This window comes from Phodopus roborovskii, unplaced genomic scaffold (assembly GCF_943737965.1).
Source record: "Phodopus roborovskii unplaced genomic scaffold, PHOROB, whole genome shotgun sequence".
NCBI lineage: Eukaryota > Metazoa > Chordata > Mammalia > Rodentia > Cricetidae > Phodopus > Phodopus roborovskii.
The window spans coordinates 13,364,789-13,386,382 of record NW_026126541.1 but is presented as its reverse complement, the minus strand read 5'-3'; the positions used below and the strand labels follow the sequence as shown (position 1 = coordinate 13,386,382).

Below are 21,594 nucleotides of genomic sequence, written 5' to 3'. Positions count from 1 at the left end.
ACATTTGAAAGTGACATGGGAGCCGGGCACTGGCAGCACATGCCTTTAATCCCAATACTCAGGAGGCAGAGGCAGACGGATCTCTGTGAGTTCAAGGCCAGCGTGGCCTACAGAGCCAGTTCCAGGCCAGGCTCCAAAACTACAGAGAAACCCTGTCTCAAAAAACCAAAACATAAAAAAGAGGTACATGCTCTGTCATGTACCTCATAAGAACATTTCCCAATATTTATTAAATGAGTCCTTCTCTGTCCTGCCAGCCAGCTCCCAAATTATGACATGGACACTTATTAATTATAAAAGCTCAGCCTATAGCTTAGGCTTGTTCCTAACTAGCTCCTCTAACTTGAACTAACCATTTCTATTAACCCACCTTCTGTCATGTGCACCCACCCTGCTTCCTGTGTGTCTTCTGGCCTGGCGTGTCTCGTGTGCCCAGGTTCACCTCCTACTTCCTCTCTCTCTGGAAACTCCACCTGCACCTCCTGCCTAGCTATTAGCTGTTCAGCTTTTTATTACACCAATCACAGCAAATACATCTTCACACAGTGTACAAATATCACACAACATATCTATATATGTCTTACTTTGGAATAGTTTAAGCTCACGAGAAGTTATAGAAATAGTACAGGAAGTTCCCATGTACTGCTTACCAGGCCTCCACGGAAACTTACATAACCACAGCACACAATCGAAAACAGGAAAGTGACAGTATACTAACTCTGCTGTGGACCTTATTTGGGGAGCTCTCTCTCTCTCTCAGTCTCTCTCTCTCTCTCTCTGAATGTGTATTGTTTTAAGTAACAGAACTGTCAATAATCATTAACACTTCCAGACTATAATGGAATATCAAAATATAATTATTTTGAAGTTTTTTTAAACTCAACAAAATGCACTATAGTTCACTCGAGTTTTTGTTTGATTGTTTCTGAAATAAGGTCCTCTATTACACAGCCCGCACAAACCTGGAACTTGCTTTGCAGCCCAGGCTGGCCTTGAGCTCAAGTTCTTTCAGTCTCCTGAGTAATGGATGGAAATCATGGGCATGTGCCTGTAGTTGGTGTAGCTAACATCCATCACTGAGGGAAGTCAGGACCATAACCTTTTTACTTTTTGGGGAGGGGTCATCCAGATCCCAGATAAGTACACACACACGCACACACACACACACACACCACAGAGGCTTATTATTACTTATAATAATTACTTATAAACTCCTGGACTTATCTTGGCTTGTTTCTTGCCAGCTTTTCTTAAATTATCCTGACTACCTTTTGCCTCTGGGCTTTTCTCCCTTTTCTTCTGTGTATCTTACTTTCACACTGCCTCCGTGGCTGGCCCCAATGTCCTCCTCCTTCCTCCCTCATTTCTTCCCCTCTCTTCTTTTTCTCCCTGTATTTATTCTCTCTGCATGCCAGTTCCACCTAATCCTTTCTCCTGCCTGACTATTGGCCGTTCAGCTCTTTACATCAGGTGTTTTAGACCGGCAAAGAATCACAGCTTCACAGAGTTAAACAAACACAACATAAAGGAATGCAACACATCTTTGCATCATTAAAGCAAATGTTCCACAGCATAAACAAATGCAACACACCTTAAAAATTATATTCCACAACATGTGCCTGACTCACCTGACTTGCCGTGTAGGAGTAATTCATTATTTTCAACCCTGAGTATATCCTACTATGTGGCGGCACTGAAACTTGTTCATGCAGTCACCTGTGGAAACCTGTTATCACAGGCTGTTGTCCGTGTTAGTCTATTATAAATAAAGCTGTCATGAACATTTATGAACACATTTTTTATGTGAACATAGGTTCACTTTCTAGGCTAACCACCAAGGCATCTCTGGAGTAGCTGGATCACTTTGGATCCCCACCTGTTCTGAAGAGTCTGCATTTTAGCCACTGTGGTAGGTCTGGAATGTTATGTCATTCTTGTTTTGCTTTGCATTTCTTTAAGCTGGTGATGAGTTTCCATGTGCCCATTTGCCACTTGAGGGTTCCCTTTGGAAGAAATATCTGTTCAGGACTCTTTTCCACTTTGTATTTAAAACATGCTTTCTTATTGCTATGTTTAGAGAGTTCTTTTTATATCTCCCAGTGTATGGATTGTCTTCTCATTTTTCTAACAGAGCCTTTTATAGAAAGCAAAAGGCTTTTAATTCTGATGAAGTCAAATTTATTGATTTTTTTTTTCCTTCTGGATCTCATTCTTGGTTTCAGGCCAACGACAAGCACTTGTACTTTTCTTTCATTACAGTAGCCTTGAACAGTGAGAAGTGGATATGGAGGAAGAAGGGTTATATAAGGAGCCTGTCTTAGTCAGGGTTTCTACTGATGTGAAGACACACCATGACCACAGCAACTCTTATAAAGGAAAGCAGTTACCTGAGGGTGGTTTGCAGTTTCAGAGGGTTAGCCCACTAATCATGGTGGGGCGTGTTGGAGCACAGGCAGACTTAAGACAGGCTGGGTAAGGAGCTGAGAGTCCTGCATCTGGGTCTGCAGGTGGCAGGGTCTGCATGCAGGCGGCAGGATCGACACTGGCAGTTGCATACCTTTCTTGTCTGATCCTGCTGGAGTGGTTTTTCTCCCACCGCAGCTTACAAAGTAACACTCTGAGGGTTAGTATTCATTATAGTTGTTTGGCTCAGGCATATTACTAACTAGCTCTCACATTTAAATTAACCCATTTCTATTAATCTGTGCATCACCACGAGGCCGTGACTCACCGGCAATGCTCTGATGTCTTTCTCCTTCAGCAGCTACATGGCATCTCCCTGACTCCACCTTCTTTCACTCTGTATTTCGGTTTGGATTTTCTGCCTGGCTCCATTCTGCCAGGTCATTGGCCAAAACAGCTTTACTCATCAACCGATAAAAGCAACACTTTCTTCAACAAGGCCACACCTCCTAATAGTGCCACTCACTCCCTATGGGCCTACGGGGGCCATTTTCTTTCAAACCACCACAGAGCCCTTGGTTCACATTAGAATAATCACAGCAGAAGACAGTGAGTAAATAGGAGTCATGTGAGTGCTGCAAAGGCTGTACAGATGGAGGAGGACGGGGAAGAGGAGAGTTCGTAGGTGGGACAGCAATACACTGTAGATATCAAGGAAGGTTTCGTGGAGGAACTAACACTTGAATCTTAAGGATGAATAAGAACGAAGTATGGCATGCATGTTTTAAAGTGACATAACAGGAGGCCAGGGACATAGCTTAGTAGTAGTAAAGGGGCTAGCCTCATAAGTCTGAGAACCAAACTTCAATCCCTGGAGCCCATGTTAAAAGCTGCTCTGTGTGGCTGAGCATGGTGATGTACATCTTTAGTCCCAGCACTCAGAATCAGAAAGGGGAAGATCTCTGTGAGTTTGAGGCCAGCATAGTCCACATAAAGAGTTCCAGGACAGCCAGGATAACATGGGAAGACTGTTTCTCTCTCGCTCGCTCGCTCTCTCTCTCTCTCTCTCACATACACACACACACACACACACACACACACACACACACACGCTCAATGTGACAGCACATATCTGTAATGCCAGCACTCTTACAGGGAGATGGGAGATGGAGACTACAAGGAGTAGGTTTTTCCTCCCGCCACTGGTCTTGTCCCGCAGCCGCACCAGCCCCAATTAACACACTGAGACTCTGTATTTGATATAACGCTGTTGGCCCGGTACTAGTTTCTTATCGGCTAGCTCTGTCTTAAGTATCAACCCATTTCTTTTAATCTATGTATTTCCACATGGTCTCATCTTACCAGAGAGCCGGCTGGCATCCTGCTCTCTCCAGACTCTCCATGCTGACTCCTCCTTCCTACTTGCTCTTTACTCCTTGTCTCCTAGTCCCACCTATCTTGCTTTCCTATTGGCCAACAGTGCTTTATTCATTAGCCAGTATGAGAAACATATTTACAGAATGACACCTTCTATCAGGAGGCAGGATGATTGCCCAGAAGCTTATGGCTGAGCAACCCAATGTACGAAGTACAGTAGCAAAAAATAAGAGCAAGACCCTGCCTTAATAAGAGGAAAGGTGACACCAGCTTCCGAAAGCTCTCTTACCTTCACAAAAGTGCCATGGCACACGCACACACATATATACATACACACCCTAAATAAGTAATTTTTTAAAAGAAAATACCATAATGAGTATTTTCAGGCCTCAGGTAGGAAGAATAGTGAGAGCTTATGGCCAGCATGGGCTTCACAGCAACAAATATCTTTGCGGGGTGGAGGAAATGCCGTAATAGAACCCTTACTCGTATGCTAAGCTCAAAATTAATTTAAAGGGGCTGGGAATGTAGTGAGTTAGTAGAATGTTTGCCTAGCATGCATGAAGCCCTGATTTGCCCAGTACTGCATAAACTGGAGATGGTGGAACATGTCTATAACTCCAGCACTTCCAAAGAAGCAGGAGGATCAGGGTCATTCTGAACACTACACAATATGTTTGGGGCCAGCCTAAACTACAAGAGACCCTGTCTCAAAAAATTATTTGTAGCTAGGAGGTGGTGGCACAAATTTTAATCCCAGCACTTGGATGGCAGAGGCAGATGGCTCTCTTGTGAGTTCAAGGCCAGCCTAGTCTCCAGAGCTAGTTTCAAGATAGCCAAGACTACACAGAGAAATGCTGTCTTGAAAAACCAAAATAATAATAATAACAACAGCAACAACAACAATAATAATGTGGTGGTTTGAAAAAAAATGGCCCCCAAAGAGAGTGGCACTATTAGGAGGCGTGGCCTTATTGGAATAGGTGTGGCCTTATTGAAGAAAGTGTGTCACTGTGGATGCAGGCTTGGAGGTCTCATATATGCTCAAGCCATGCCCAGTGAGACAGACCACTTCCTATTGCCTCTGAGTTAGTACCTCTCAAGCACCATGTCTGCCTGCATTCCACCATGATGATATGGACTAAACCTCTGAACTGTAGGTGAGTCACCACAGTTAAATGTTTTCTTTTTTGTTGTTGTTGCTTTTGTAAGAGTTGCCATGAAAGTGGTATTTCTTCACAACAATTGAAATCCTAGAACTAACAACAACAACAATAATAATAATAAATTAAATTAACTAAAATAGGGTTTTATCTGCTCTTGCTGTACTATAGATAGCTTGATTGGTGAGTCAACCACCCATGGCTACCAGCTACACTAAGATTATATATTTTTTTTTAGCTTTCTGCACAAGAAAAATGAAAAGGTTCATAAATAAAATCTTAACATTAAAAAATGTATTTCAGCTGGGCATTGTGGCACATGCCTTTAATCCCAGCACTTGGAAGGCACAGGCAGGCACATCTCTCTGAGTTAGTTCAAAACTAGCTTCGTCTACAAAGTGAGTTCCAGAACAGGCAAAGCTACACTGAGAGAGCCTATCTCAAAATAAGACAATAACCAAAACAAAACAAAAGTATTGCGATCATTGATGATAGTAGGAGCATGGGAAGAAATTCCAGGGAAAGAGACAGAGACAGCCTAAGTCAAGATCAAAAAGTGAGGAGGGTGACCCCAGAGGGAGGTTGTTTTGGTTGTTTGAGACAAGGGTTCCATACATAGTCCAGGCTGGCCTTGAACATGCCAAATAACCCAGGTTCACTGGACTGCAGCCTTAGTCTCCTGCATGTTGGGATCATACGCATGTACCACCAGGCTCTGCTTATTCTTATTTTAAAAAGGATGTCACTGTGCCACTCAGGTTAGCTCTGACTCTACACCCAAGGGAGTCCTCTGCCTTAGCCTCCAGGACAGCTGAGAACCCAGGTGGGTGCCATAGCACCCTGCACAAGCTCCCACAGATAAACAGTGACCAGCAATGCTCATGAGGCACTAGACACCAAAGGCCACTGGAGAGTTACAACTCATCGTCACTGATGAGGCCACAGGTTACAACCTCCCCACCCCATCCCTTACGCACCTGCTCCAGCACCTGGCACAGGGTAAACACTCAGTGACCATTTGCTGAGTGAATGGAGCCGACACTTCTGACCTCAGTGCCTATTGAACAGTCACACACAGCAAGCCTCGAGGTGTCCACTTGGTATACAGAATCTCACCTAAACCACACAGCAACCTCTTGAGAGCTAAGTGGAGAACACTTTGGGTGAAGCCTGGGGATCTGATATTGAGTTTTTAGGAAATTCTAAAGATCAGCCAGGTTTGGAGATGACTCACTGGATAGTTTGGTAGATGAATAAACTGAAGTCTAGCAAACAGCAGTGATATGTTCAAGGTCACATGGCTAGGTAGAACCATGACACAAATGTAGATTTCTCAGCAAAACATCTTTACCAAAGGTCTAGCCCACTTTAGAAAACAGAGGTCAAGGGGCACAGCAGGGGTCTGAGAATTGAAGCTGTTGTCATTTTAAAAAGGCAGTGAGCAAGAGGGGGGGGAGCAGAGTGAGGGGGGAGGTCATGTGACAGAGTTCAAGTGGGAGGGAGGTCACGTGACAGAGTTCAAGTGGAGGGTTCTTTTTAATTAGGGGAAAGGATCAGAAAAAGGGGAAAGGGAAGTGGACAGACAGGCCTCTAGGGACAGGAGCAGTAGGAGACAGGAAAGAGAGGCAGAGAAAGTGAAGGGGAGTGGAGGTGGGCAGGGCCTTTTAAAAGGGAACATAGTGAATGTGCACAGGTGGTGCTCTTAGTGGCTGCATGTGACGGAGTGTCCTGTCAGAACCCCAAGGACGGGCCAGTACAGATGCCTGAATACCAAGGGACGCCAAGGAGAAGAGTCATCCTGCTAAAGCCGCAGACACTATGGAGGATGTGGAATGAGGGAGAAGTGGGGACGGTGACCCACAACTCCATGGGCCTGAGTGCTGACAGGAAGAAGAAGACACAGCCCTGGCACAGCCAAAGTACTCCCTCAGGAAATCTGGCCAGCTGGAAGGAGCTATGGATGGAGCTTGCCAAGATAACTTCCCGCATGACAGTCAGGCCAAAGCCCTGGCCTAGAGCAGGACGCCCAGAAAGGGAGGCAGAAAATCCAGGGGCAACGTTTAAGTAAGCTGTTGATAAAGTGCAAAACGGAGTCCACCCTAAATCCCTCAAGAACGCTGCCCGTTGCTGGGTCTGAGTCCTTTGCTTCACTTTCTTCTAGCCTATGTTTATCTGTGTCTTTGGGGTACTGCTCTTATTGAAGGGTGGGAAGGAACAGTAGAATCCCAATCAGGACATCAGACGGAGCTAGTAGTCTCAAGGAACATAAAGGAAGTGAGACTGGAGCCAGGGTGCAAAGAAAGCTCTAACTGTTTCCACTCTCTGCAGTTGTGCAAGCCAGGCTGCTACCACAATCAGAGCTGGCTGTATCCTCTCCCACACAGCATCCAGGAGCCTGGACAAACTGTGATGGTTTCCTACCATCTTCACATCCTGCTCATGCCATTTGTGGTGAAAGTGAAGCAGTATCCCACCTGGAAAAAAAAAATGTTGATGATGCTGGAGAGATGTCTCAGTACTTAAGAGGACTGGCTGCTCTTCCAGAAGACCCAGTTCAATTCCCAGCACCCACAGCATGGCTCACAGCTGTCTATAATCCAGTTCCAGGTAATCTAACACCCTCTTCTGCCTCCAAGGGTACCAGAAACGTCAGTGGTGCACGTGCATACACATACATATGTTTTTAAATGCTGATGACATTTATCCAGAAGCAGATTAAGAAGTGTAATCATGTATAGAGTCAACCTTCCACCACCCCAGAGAAGCCCATCGCTTCTGACTCTGAGTTCAGTGTTCCTCAAATTACAAACCTGATCATTCGTTTTGCCCAAAATTCTCTGAAGCCAACTTAGCCCTATCATGTTTGACAAGTGACAAGAGTTTCGTAGCACTAAGAGGAATTGCGTGCACACTGAAGAAGGAATGCATGCCTATGCTTACTGGTGGCCTGGGGCTGCTCCTGAGCCTCCGTGTTACCCATAAGACAGGAATGACAGCCATCTTGAAAAAAAATGGCCAGCGGAAGGAAAACGGCATAGAAGGCCAGCACAATGACTGACTGGCAGTAACTCTTCACCAGGGTTAGTTAGCACTGTCCCAGCATCCACTTCCAGAGTCTTTCAGAGCCCAAGAGCCCAGGATAGCTTTAGCTCAGGCCTTTGGTGAATGACAGGGAAACAGGACAGCTGTGGCATAAAGCCAGGGGACATGCGCTGCAGACTCAAAAAAATCTCGTTCTCTATGTGAGGGAAGCTGGCTCGGCCAGCAGGGCTCTTCTGCCTCATTCCTGGAGTCAAATCTTTGGCTCAAAGATTAATCTCCACAGAAAAAGGTCTCTCCTGTCTAATTCAGAATGGGAGCTCAAACGCATACAAGGGTCAGAGAGACGACATACTGAATTCATAACTGTGCCTTTGGACAGTGACGGGGACTGTGGGGAAAAGCCCGCTTAAACAAAGGGCGCCTCACCTCCACCCATTGTAGTCACTCTAACTCCTGTCTTCAAAAGAGAGACTGGAGGTCAGGCACTAAAAAGTCAAAAGTCAATCCAGTGTCATTGTAGAGGAACCCTCCTGGCTAAAAACCCATTTTTGAAACGTTTTAAAATCCAATGTGTTTTTGTTGTTTTGTTTGTTTAAACCAAAGCCTGCACCCTCCTTTCTACCAGCCTGCCGTCCTGACATGCGCCATCATTGGAGGCCTAGAGATGAACCCAGCTAATTCTCAGCGCTTTGTCATTTTCCAGGCCTAGCCTTTCCCTCTCTGTAACCCTTCGCACCCTAGGGAACAACGCGGGCCCAGGCTCCTGCTCTATATGGACCAGCCCCGGGCATCTCAAGCTTTCCGGAAATCCTCCCATCTCCTGGGGTTGCACAGCCGAGGGATGCTCTCTGAAGAGGACCCACCTACCCCGCTGAGCACCAGGAGACCCCAAGTTAGGAGATAAAGGGATCCGCTCTCCGTGGGGGCGGGGGAGGGAAAACAGGGCCTCACCCTTCAGACCTCTGGGATGCGGATGGGAGTGAAGGACACCTTTCAGAAAACCTACTCTCCACGAGGGATAAAGGCAAGAGGAAGGACATGCTATGAAGCCACCGAGCGCCGAGTGCTCTCGGCTGGGAAGTCCAGGTTGTTTCTTGGCTGATTCTTGGGGCACAGGCGCTGCGGACAGGGAGGGGCTCGCACGCCCAGGTCGGTGGCGCGCAGCTGCGGTGACACTGCGCTTCCCCGCCCCCGCAGGCCCCCCTTCCCCTCCGCGCTAGACCGGGAGATGAAGCTCCGCCTCTAGCGCGTCGCCCCAGCCCCCGCGCCTTAAAAGCCCCGCACACCGCCCCGCCGCACACCGCCCCGCCGCGCCCAGCCTCGCCGCACCTTCGCGTCCTCGCTTGGTCCCGCCGCAGCCGTGCGCCCGGTCCCGACCCCGGCACCATGAGCTTCGGATCGGAGCACTACTTGTGCTCCGCCTCCTCCTACCGCAAGGTGTTCGGGGACGGCCCGCGCCTGTCCACGCGCCTCTCCGGGCCGGGAGGCTCCGGCAGCTTCCGCTCGCAGTCGCTGTCCCGCAGCAATGTGGCCTCCACGGCTGCCTGCTCCTCGGCCTCGTCTCTCGGCCTGGGCCTGGCCTACCGCCGGCTGCCCGCGTCCGACGGGCTGGACCTGAGCCAAGCGGCGGCGCGCACCAACGAGTACAAGATCATCCGCACGAACGAGAAGGAGCAGCTGCAGGGCCTCAACGACCGCTTCGCCGTGTTCATCGAGAAGGTGCACCAGCTGGAGACGCAGAACCGCGCGCTCGAGGCCGAGCTGGCGGCGCTGCGACAGCGCCACGCCGAGCCGTCGCGCGTCGGCGAGCTCTTCCAGCGCGAGCTGCGCGAGCTGCGCGCGCAGCTGGAGGAGGCGAGCTCGGCGCGCGCGCAGGCCCTGCTGGAGCGGGACGGGCTGGCCGAGGAGGTGCAGCGGCTGCGGGCGCGCTGCGAGGAGGAGAGCCGCGGGCGCGAGGGCGCCGAGCGCGCCCTGAAGGCGCAGCAGCGCGACGTGGACGGCGCCACCCTGGCCCGCCTGGACCTGGAGAAGAAGGTGGAGTCGCTGCTCGACGAGCTGGCCTTCGTGCGTCAGGTGCACGACGAAGAGGTGGCTGAGCTCCTGGCCACTCTGCAGGCGTCTTCGCAGGCCGCCGCCGAGGTGGATGTGACTGTGGCGAAGCCGGATCTGAGTTCGGCGCTCCGGGAGATCCGCGCCCAGTATGAGTCTCTGGCCGCTAAGAACCTGCAGTCGGCCGAGGAGTGGTACAAGTCCAAGTTCGCCAACCTGAACGAGCAGGCGGCGCGCAGCACCGAAGCCATCCGAGCCAGCCGAGAGGAGATCCACGAGTACCGGCGCCAGCTCCAGGCCCGTACCATTGAGATAGAGGGCCTGCGCGGGGCCAATGAGTCCCTGGAGAGGCAGATCTTGGAACTGGAGGAACGGCACAGCGCTGAGGTGGCCGGCTACCAGGTAAGGGCTGCTACGCTGCGTAGGAAAGAGTGCCCTGTCCCTGGCCGCCCATAGCTGCACCCCGTGTAAACTGGGGACCCAAGGAAACCAGGAGAGGGGAAGGGAGAAGAGAGGAGTGTTGGCTGGAGGTGTTGGCAAACAAACAAACAAATAACGGCCCCACGCACGCAGCCTCAAATGTGATTTGTATGTGTCTGGAGGCTCTGTAACCCCTTAATGCCTGCGCACTCTATTTTGGGTGATGGGGGGGAGTTTTAGGGACCGAACCCGTCTTCATGCATATGCTAGGCGTGCGCTGTAACACCGAACTACAACCGCCGCCCCCAGTCTCTCGTCTGAACTCTTCTATCAAAGAAGTCTTTAATCTTTTTGAGAGCTGAAACATCTAACCCTGTCTGTTACCAAGAGTATAAACACTAGAAGAGCAGCTCCGAACCCTCTGGCAGCCCCAAGTGCCGGTCCTTAAGTACCTGGTTTGTTTAGTTGGCTTTTAAAGGGCTTTTCTGGGCCTTAGAATTTATATTTATAGAGTATGGTCTGCTTTACGTTTGAGAAGTGGGCTCATTTTCTTGAGTTTTTCTCTAAAAAGGAGAGCGGACATAATTTAGCTAGTGACAACTGCCTTGCCCCACCCTTACCGCCCCTCCCAAACCCGCTCGGGACACGCGCGCTCGCGCGCACATGCACGCGCGGTCCCCTTGTCCCTCTCGACAGTTCTGACAGTTCTAAGAAAGCCCGGAGAATGGTGGGGCGCTGTCCGCGGTGCTGATCTCCAGTTCCTCCGGCCTCGGAAATGTCTCCTGCTTCATTGTGTTTCCAAACTGTCCCAGTTAGGAATCTCTGGGCCTCGAGGCAATTAACTGCTTCAGTTTTGGTTTTTGGGTTTTTGTTTTTTGGTTTTTTTTTTTTTAAGTTCTACAATACAATCAGTCTTGGCTTCTGTAAAGTCAAAGTTCATCTTGTAGACAGCATCAGTGTTTGAGTCCATGGAGCACCTAACAAAAATCATTTAATCTGCTCCACAGTGTGAGGTCCCACTTGAAAGCTCCCATTACCTTAATATTTTTTCAGCCTAAGTGCATGTGGCAAATTACAGAGATGGTTTCTTTGTTATAGGTGACATTTTTTTTTTCATCTTTCCCTACTCTATAAGTTCTATGAAGGTCATGATTGGCTCTTTCTTCCCAACAAAGGCCACTGTGTCCTCAGTTTCACTGCATTGGAGATTCTAGGATTGTAACTACAAAGGGCACAGATAAAGGAGATAGGATGAATGGCGAATGTAGAAAAAATACAAAATTATGTGGTTTAAATACAAGGAACAATAAAAACCTTTTTGAATAGAACGTCTGTAATTCAGAAACATAAAATCATTTTAGCTGGAATTGAATTTTACATTTGGTAAAAATTTTTGTTTTGGGGGGGACATTACCAAAAACAGAACCAGGAAATGGCATAATATTTCAAAAGTACCATTTTAGTCAAAAGCTAAAGAATTGTTGATATGCAGGTTTTTATTCTCCATTAAGAATGACTCCCTTTCAAAAAGGGAAAAGACCTGTTTGAAATGTCTTTTTGGTTAATCTGATATTACAATATTATTGAAATAAATATTCTTGTTTTGCTACAAAATCTGTAAGTTGGGCTTTTTGGTATGTGTCCTAGGCCCTGGATGATCTGAATAAACCAATCACACTTAATTAAGGTGTCTTCTCTTCCAGAAGCCTCAAATGTTGAATTAGGTAGTCTTCTTGATGACTAGCCCACTGTTTCTAGAAACAGGGTAACCTACCCCACATTGTCAGCTGAATTGGGCTATGCTCTCTATGTCCTCCTTTTGCTTGTCCTAAGAGGGGAAGATGATGTTTTCTGGCTTATTAGCTCTAAAATACAGGCTTTCTGTGTTAGAAAATAGGAGGATGAGCCAGACACAAAGGGCAGGAAAACCTGCAGGCTCTGCATCACTGTCCCTGTCTGCATTAGCTGAGGGAGTGAAGCTATTTCCTACCCCTTGGGACCTAATGCTGGGGTGAGGCTCACGGTTTGACCTGCAAACACTAAGGCCTGCCACTCCTGGTCATTTCCCAACAACCTTAATGCTGGTGGAGGTGGAGAGCCTCCTCGCTGTGAAACCATTGTCTTCTGTTCCCTTTACCCATCCTCCCCTTTCACTGCAGAAGTAATGGAGGTGTTCTTTCCCTTCTGGTTCAGAGACTCCTTTACACGAGAGGGCTTTCTGCCCTCTTGAAGACAAGAGAAAATGCCCATTAAAGTCATTTTCCCTGCCCCAGAGAGCTGATAGCCTATTTGAAGACAGAAAGCTTAATATACTTTGAAAAGGACAAAGCGTGATTCAAGGTGACACGGTAAACACAGGAAAGGAAGAACTAGGGCTGTTGTCACACAGGCCAAAGGCAGCCACGCTTTGCATAGAACAAGGCATCCCTTTCATTTCTGACAGAGGACACTGTCTAGTCCCCACAGAGGGAACTGGCTTTCAGACATGTGCTGTGGGGCATCTTAGAAATCCAGAGCTTTCCTTGAAAGACCTTGCTAAGCAGTCAAGATCACTCTGGCTAACGATCCCCAGGGAGGTAAGCCAAGGCTACCTCTAATCCACTGTGATACTGGAGCCCAGCCTGATTAAATAGCAGGCAGGGTCTGGCCCTCGGGAGACCGGAGGCGGCAGTGGCTACACATAAATCTATAGCTTGATAGGTCCATTTGTGAAATTAGGATTCAAGGAGTGGGAGCTCATCTTTTTAAAGCTGGTTCCATCTGGTCACTCCCACCCCCATCTCACCCTGTTACCATCACCTGGACCATCACAATAGTGTCTTTACAGGGATAAATTTAAGTCAGTGATCCAAACTCTGTGGCACACCAAAACCAAGGAGACTCTCAGACCACACCTGCAGAAATGGACTCAGTATTCCTTAGGTAGGGCCAAGAATATGCTTTTTATTCCATTTTGTGAGACAGTGTAGCCTAAACCGGGGTTGAACTTCAAGTCTGCTCTGTAGGCATGCCCCACCACACCCTGCTAGGAATGTGCATCTTCAGGGAAGAAGACTTGTTTCATCTGTTGTTGGTTCTCAGCCTAACTGGAGTGCACTGACCTAAACCACATTTTCTGATAAAGTACGATTTTAGAGGGTGATAGGAGACAAGGGTAAAGCAAAGGGTAAGAATAAGGGTGTGTGGTGACTGTGGGTGTCCACCCTTGACCCTGCTCAGCTGTAGTTCTGTGTGGCCTGCACTCTGCTTCCCTGGCTGAGGTCTCCCACTTCCACCCCGGGAGTGAGGAAATTGCCACACTGATGCCCCTCTCCTTCCCTTCAGATGCTAGTGTGGCCACGCTTCGTCTTCCTCTCCACCTGCCTCCTTCCAACCCTGGGCCAGATGCTTAGCTGCTCCAGGAGAGACCCCAGCTGCAGCAGGCAGGGCCTCCTCTCTCCAGTTCCCGAGCTAAGCCTGCAGCAGCTGCATGGTTGGGGGAGGGAGGGACTGCAGCACTCTGCTCACTCCCCGCTGGAGGCCATCTTTGGAGGCCTTGTGAAGGGCAGCAAGACAGCCCAGTGTGGGGAGGCGTGTACAAACAAAGAGACCAGAGCAGGGGGAGCCGTCGGTGATGGTGGTCGGCAGTTCGGCCAGCTCCTTCTGGAAGGAGCTGGGTTACACTTTTTGTCCTCTCTGGTCCATAAAGTAGCCATGTGAGATGTTTAACACACCAGTGGAAGAACCCCTCACCTGTCTAGAACTCAGCTCCCCAGAAGCCTCTTGTTCCGAAAACAGCTGTGAAATAAAAGTGGTTTTTAATCAACGCTCAAATTAACCTGCTGAGGAGACCAAGCATTTATTATCTAAACCACACATAGGGAAGTTGGCCTACTGATACCCTCAGCCTAACAATTCTTAACATGACTCTCAAAAGAAACAGTTCCTTATTTGGGTTTCACGTCTGCAGAAGGATAAAGATGGGAGAGCACTAGAGTCAGGCATGGTCAAGAACACTTCTCAGGACAAAGAAAGACAATAAACTGCAACATCAAGACAAACACTGCTGTTTGGAACCACGTAGGGTAGACATAAACACCCCAAATATGTCTAAAAGATAAGACATGAAATCATAGAAAAATAACATCATTTTCATGACCTATGATTGCTGAGAAAGATTGTATTAGTTTTGTGTCCTAATAAGAAGCGGTTTTGCCACTTTAAAATGCGTTTATGTAAATTATCATTTTGAGTGGCAGGTCAAGGCATTAACACCAAGCCTGACAGCCTGAGTTACTGCCCAGACTGCACATTCATCCCCAGGACCTACCCGGCAGGAAGACAGAACCAACTCCTACAACTTGATGTCTGGTTCCACATATCCCAAGTGACATATGCATGCCCACACACATAAACAAGTCAACAAACAAATAGATGTACAAAAATTCAAAACTGTCATTTTCTTAAAAAAGCTGGTGCTTTGAGGGACATGCAGTCTCTAACATTAAGTTTGTATGATGTACAGGGCTGGAGAGATGGCCCCGTGGTTAAAGTGTGCTGCTCAGGTCCCAGCACCTGCATCAGGTGACTCACTACTGCTTGTAACCTTAGCTCCTGAATATCTATCACAGACGTACACACATACATACACATATGCACACAGTCAAGGAAGGATCCATGAAACCTTGTGTCCCTTGACAGACGTTCCAACCCTCAGCATGCACCTACATTTCCCAGGGACCTTAAAGGGGGAAAACTGCAAATGCTGAGCAAATGACACAGGATCTAGGCTGGACCCAGACTCTCAGTTCCTTGAGTGATTTTAATGTGGCCTCGGGGTTGAGAGCCGTCCTTGTGGAAATGTCAGTGAGCTTTTGCTACTTTGGTCTAAATATTTTGGATATGTACTTTCCAGGACAGCATTGGGCAGCTGGAGAATGACCTAAGGAACACCAAGAGCGAGATGGCACGCCACCTGCGGGAATACCAGGACTTGCTCAATGTCAAAATGGCCCTTGACATTGAGATAGCAGCTTACAGGTACACGAAAGGGCATGTTTACCTAGCAAAGCACATGCTCACTGGGAGCAATGTCACGGCACAAGTGTGGCCTGTCTCTGACCGGTGAGGGAGGATGGAGAGAGCATCACTATCCAGTCCGGGTGAGCTGACCCGGCCTCCCTCTACTGGAATATATCCTAGCTTCAGCTTGCTAGTCCCAGAGAAGTCTGCATACCTCTGTGGGCACTAGATGTGCAGGCTTCTAGAGGTTGGGACCTGTGATGGTGGCGCACACCTTCAATCCCAGCGCTGGGGAGGCAGAGGCAGGTGGATCTCTGTGAGTTTGAGGCCAGCCTGGCCTACAGAGCGAGTTCCAGGACAGCCAGGGCTGTTACAGAAAGAAACCCTATCTTCAAAACAAAACAAAAATAGGGGTTGGGGCTGAAGAGATGGCTTAGGAGTTAAGAGCACATACTGCTCTTACAGAGGACCTGAGTTTGATTCTCAGATCCCATATCAGGTAGCTCACAACTCCCTGTAACTTGCTCCATGGCAGTCAGATGCCTCTGGCCTCCCCAGGCATCTGTACTTGCTTGCACACACCACACACACACCCCTACACACACAATTAAAAATAACAAAAAAGAATCTCTCTCTCTCTGTGTCTCTCTCTCTTTTGATCCTGTCCTGGAACTAGCTCTTGTAGATCAGGCCAGGTCTTGAACTCACAGAGATCCACCTGCGTCTGCCTCCCAAGTGCTGGGATTAAAAGTGTACACTACCACCATCAGCCGGCTTTTAAAAAATGAATCTTTAAAAAATAAAAACACAGGCAGAAGCAGGTGAATCTCTGTGAGTTCGAGGCCAGTCTGGCCTACAGAGCAAGTTCCAGGACAACCAGGGCTAAGTAAGGTAAGACAGACAGTAAGGAGTTAAAGGCCAGCCTCAGCTACATATCAAAGCCAGTAAGGGCTATAGGAACCCTATCTCCAAAAACAAAAGAACAAACAAGCAACAACAAAACCCTATTAGAATGATGAGAAACGAGATAACAGAGCCACTCTGAATCTGGTGCTGTTTAGTCTAGCTTGAGTAGAGACTGGTGCCTGAAGTTGTGTCCTTTAGTGGCTGCTGTGGCTGCTTGTTCTTTTCCCTTCGTACCTTCATACACAAATCTCCAGTGTGGGATAGACTAGGCAGTTAGTTTCTGACTCCTCCGTGAACTTCTCACTTCCTTACCCCTTTACAGTGAAGGTGTTAATTAGGGAAATTACTTCTCTCCAGAGCTTTGTAGACTCTAATTGCCAAAAAATGGGTGTCTAATGTGGCCAAGGGAGGGTTGTATGAGTCCCTGCAGGAAAACAGTTTGTGAATGGGATAGGTTTCCTTTGACAGTACTTGAACAACACTGGTATGGGGGGGGGGGGTAATCCATGCATGTGCTCACCAGTCTCCAGCTCCGTGCAGTATTACTGGTCCAGCATCATGAAGAAACTGCAGTGCTCTGGAGCCTCTGAAGTGAGAGGGGACGGGAGAGTTAGGTTCTTTAAACAAAGTGATGACCTGAGTCCTGACCGAAAGCTTTTCTCTGTTGAACTTACAGGAAACTGCTGGAAGGCGAAGAAACACGATTTAGCACCAGTGGGTTAAGCATTTCCGGGCTGAACCCGCTTCCCAATCCAAGTTATCTGCTTCCTCCTAGAATCCTTAGTTCTGCAACCCCCAAAGCCTCATCCACTGTGCTGTCACTTAAAAAGGAGGAGGAGGCAGAGGAGGAAGGGGCTCCTAAGGACGCCTCTAAGAAAGCATCCAAGATAGGGGAAAGTTTTGAAGAAACGTTGGAGGAAACAGTAATATCTACAAAGAAAACCGAGAAGTCAAATATAGAAGAAACTACCATTTCAAGCCAAAAAATTTAATTCCATTGCTTTAAAAAAAGAGGTAATGCCTAAGAGGGAATGCACTTGACTTATTCTACAGCTTACTTCTGAACCACACCACCTATCACCGCTATAGAATGCCTTTAAGGCTTCAATGTCATATTTAGTACTGAATCCTTACTTTCTCCGGTAGGAAAGCCGCCTGTAGATGGGGGGCAAACTGCAGTCCTGGAGCAGTCAGAGGAGTTCTCTAAGAACACAGCTTTCTCACCCACAGCTCGGGCTTCATAGTGACAGATGACTCAGGTGCAGAGGAAGGTGCTAATTCTGGTCATCACTCGCTGTGAGCTGAAATTAAAACTTACGTTTATCCACTATACCCCCACCAGTACCCAGCTATAGAATCTTACTTAAAAACATGAAGTCACTGCCGAGAACAAATCGTTGGTCCAGACACCATTACCCCATTCCAGTCTGATAGAGCTGAGTCACAGTGATAAGTGTTTCTCTCATGGGCACATTTCTTTCTCTCCCCTCAATTCCATACTTCCTTTTCTTCCACCCAAGAGGAGGGGGAAAGGCTAGTGTAGTATTCCCTTCTAAACACATGTAGGACTTACTCCGTTTAGCACTCTCTGCTCAGTGGGTAAGAGTAGATGCATGTTGACCATTTCTGTGATTTGTGTAATGACTCATCCCTGCCCATTTCATGTCCTCTCACATCTGTAGCTTAAAAAGAGAAAGGAAGAAAGGAAGGAAGGAAGGAAGGAAGGAAGGAAGGAAGGAAGGAAGAAAATGCTAGTAATGGCAGTGATTAATTTTAAGGGTTTTCCTAAAAAGTAAAAAGGATCTCTAGATTTTAAGCTTTCAGCTTGTCCAAATCCACTTAATTGGGGGGGGGGACTACCATAAATGTTGTAGCTTTTCACTTTAACTTTAGAAGCACAGCAATAGTTATCCTATGCTGTGATTAAACCAACCTTAGACTTAGTAGCATAAGTCCAGGAGGTGAGTATGTCTCTGAGTGGGGAAGACCAAGGTCTCCTCTGTGTTGGTTTCCGCGTAGTGGTATAGAGTTAGCGTTTTCATACCCTGGCCCTAGAATCTGTAGTCCCCTTCCTATTAGTCTAGGTCCTCAAGAGGCCTTGCTTTTTAAGAGTGCTACATATAGGATATTTTATCACCAGACACAATGCTACTGCCCACAAGTGAAAAAAAATAAAATAAAAATTTCTGGTCAATCAACACCACCAGCAAATATTTTAAAAAGAAAAAAGAATCTCTTTTTCTCAGAGTCTCTCCCCAACAGCGTTGCATTACTACAGTTGGTGGGTGTCTCTCCCCTAAGGAAAGGCAGAAACATTCAGCGTTCAAGAGGGGTATGTATGCACCCCTCTCCCCCATCCAAGGAGGCAGGCTGGAAAGTCAGCTCCTCGTGCACCCAACTGGCATCCACATGCGCTGTCTGCCTCATGTGCCAAATTTGATGCAGGATTTGCCTTGCCTCTGCTCACTTCCACCAGAGCTATAGAACTGTCTTTCCCCACCCACTTCATCGCAAGCTGTGCTGATAAGGACATGATGCTTCTGCTGAACTCTCGTTCTAGCTTCACTAGTTCAAGGCACTGGAAAGACACTTTTCTTTCCCTGACCATCCCCTCCTGACCCCCCACACCTACTGTAAGACATTAGTAATCTAAGAAATTAAAAGTCATTAATCCTACCACCGTGGTTTGTGTTCTGTGGTTTCTAGTGGTTCCCTGCAGAAAGCGTCATCTGCTCACAGGTTGCCTGGCCCTGACTACCTTTTATCTTTTGATGAGTTGCCACTGATCAACTGAACTCAGAGTGAAAGGACAGTATCTATGTCTTACAAGGTGAGACAATGGTAAACACCTGTAATCCCAGCACTCAGGCTGAGGTAGGAGAATTGTGCATTTGAGGTCAGCCTAGACTACATTCTGATACCATCTCAAAGCCAGGAAAAGAGAGCTGGGAGACAGCGTGGTTGGCCAAAGCATTTGCCTTTCAAGCATGAGGACCAGAGTATGATCCCAGGATCCATATGTATGCATACACATACACAGACACATATACATATACATCCAGCATTGGTGGTGCCTGTCTTTAATCCCAGCTCTTGAGAGGTAGAGGCAGGTGGATCTCTGAGTTTGAGGCCTGCCTGGTCTACAAAGTGAGTTCTAGGACAGCCAGGGATACACAGAAAAACCCTGTTTCAGAAAAAAGAAGCCCTGAATAATTTCAAAATTAATAAATGGCACCAGGTATAGCGATCATTAGAACAATTGCCTAGACAAGTAATATGCACTTGTAACCCCAAGACTTGGGGGGCTGGCTAGCCAGCCTAGCTACTTGGTGAGCTTTAAGCCAGTGAGAGATGCTGCCTCAAACAAAAGGGTGGATACTAATGGACAACAACCAGTGTTGCTCTTTGGCCCCAACACACATACAGCCATGTGCATATACATGCACACAAACACACCAAAACACTTCGTGCAAAAAGGAGGTGTGGCTGAGCTAGTAAAGTGCTTGCTTGCATACATGAGACCTTCTGTTAAATCATCTGCCCCAGGGATGGTGGTGCATGCCTGTAATCCCAGCACTTGGGAGGTGAAGGCAGGAGGGTCTACAAGTTCAAAGCCAGTCTGTAATACATGAAATCCTGTCTCAAAAACAAGGGCTGGAGAGATGGCTCAACAGTTAAGAGCACTGGCTGATCTTCCAGAGGAGCTAGGTTCAATTTTCAGCACCCACATGGCAGCTTACAACTGTCTGTAACTCCAGTTTAGGGGACCCAAAACCTTCACATGCAGCAAAGCACCAAGTTACAGACAAACTTGGCCATGATCTAGGGTGGAAGGTCCCCTTATCTCAAACTTTTAAAAATTAAAAAAAAAAAAGCAATAATGTCAAGCTAGGGCTCTGGACCCATTTGACCATGGATTACTTCTTTATCTATTAAAATGCTAGAAAACTGTGGATGCCATTTCCCTAGTAAAAGGGAAGACAAGCAGAATTTTTCTTTTTTTCCTGTTCAGCTATTTCATATAGGGGGGACAAGCAGAATTTCTTACAGCTTTGCAAAAGGGATGTCAACTTTCCATCAGTGGGCCTGGAGGAAAGAAGGGTCACCAAACAGACACGTCTTCAAGGGGTAATAAGTCCAGAGTGCTTGAAATTTATTGTACTGCCCTGGCAAAGTGAATACAAGAGCAAAGCAATTATCTGGAAGCCAGAGTCCAAAATTAGTACAAATAGTCATGGGGATGAAGTTCTAGATTTTACCTATGAGCTCATGAAGAAGGCTGGAACCTTTGCTCCTGGCTTTAAAGGCAAACAGATTTTTTATTTTGTTTTGGTTTTTGTTTTTCGAGGCAGGGTTTCTCTGTATTGCTTTGGAGCCTGTCCTGGCACTCACTCACCAGGCTGGCCTTGAACTCACATAGATCCACCTGCCTCTGCCTTCCTCCTGAGTACTGGGACTAAAGGCTACCAATGCCCAGACATTGAAGAATTTTTTACTTGTATTTTTAAAAAACACTGGATACGTAGCTCAGGATATAGCTCACTTGCCAAGAATGTACAAGGCTCTGAAGAAAAGAAGGGAGGCAGGGAGGGAGGGAGGAAAGAAGGAAGTGGGAAAGAGGGAGGGGGAGGGAGGGGGAGGAAGGGAGGGAGGGAAGAAGTGGGAAGGAGGGAGGAAAGGAAGGAGGGTGAAGGAGGAAGGGGGAGGGACTGAGGGGGAGGAAGGGAGGGACCGAGGGGGAGGGAGGGAGGGAGGGAAGGAGGAAGAGGAAGGGAGGGAAGGAGGGAGGGAGGGAAGGAGGGAGGGGGAGGGAGGGAGAGCAACTGGAACAGAGAGTAGATTGGAAGCTTCTAGCATGAGGAAGGGAACAATGGAGAGTGACTAGTCAGTTAAAACAGGGTTTCACTTCAGATGAAAATGTTTTGAAATTAGTGAGGAGGTGGCTGCACACCATTCTAAGCAACCAAATCTGTCTTTTGGTTTTTTAAGACAGGGTCTCCCTATGTAGTACAAGCAACCTCAAGCTCAGTATCCTTCTGCCTCAACTTCCTAAGTACTGGGAATTATAGGGATATACCACCATACCTTGCTTCTGAATCATTTACTTTAAAATGAGTGGCTTAAACCCGGTGGTGCACGCCTTTAATCCCAGCACTGGGAGGCAGAGGGGCAAATCTCTATGAGTTGAAGGCCAGCCTGGTCCACATCGCTAGCTCCAGGTCTATCTCGAATA

General features: G+C 47.6%; 2 protein-coding genes across 2 annotated transcripts in view; one reads left to right on the top strand and one right to left on the bottom strand.

Annotated features, from left to right (window-relative positions):
- Nt5c2 (5'-nucleotidase, cytosolic II) overlaps positions 1–9,464 on the bottom strand; it is a 125,911-nt gene extending 116,447 nt beyond the window's left edge. Inside the window, exon 1 of the mRNA XM_051200011.1 lies at positions 9,315–9,464. Within this exon, the coding sequence (XP_051055968.1) occupies positions 9,315–9,373 (59 nt within the window). The 5' untranslated portion in view covers positions 9,374–9,464. The remainder of the gene's footprint in view (positions 1–9,314) is intronic.
- On the top strand, positions 9,372–17,372 carry Ina (internexin neuronal intermediate filament protein alpha). The gene is made up of 3 exons (XM_051200014.1): positions 9,372–10,436; positions 15,349–15,473; positions 17,038–17,372. The coding sequence occupies exons 1-3, from the start codon at positions 9,372–9,374 to the stop codon at positions 17,351–17,353; spliced, it is 1,506 nt and encodes a 501-aa protein (XP_051055971.1). The 3' UTR covers positions 17,354–17,372.
- The last annotated feature ends 4,222 nt before the right edge of the window (positions 17,373–21,594 follow it).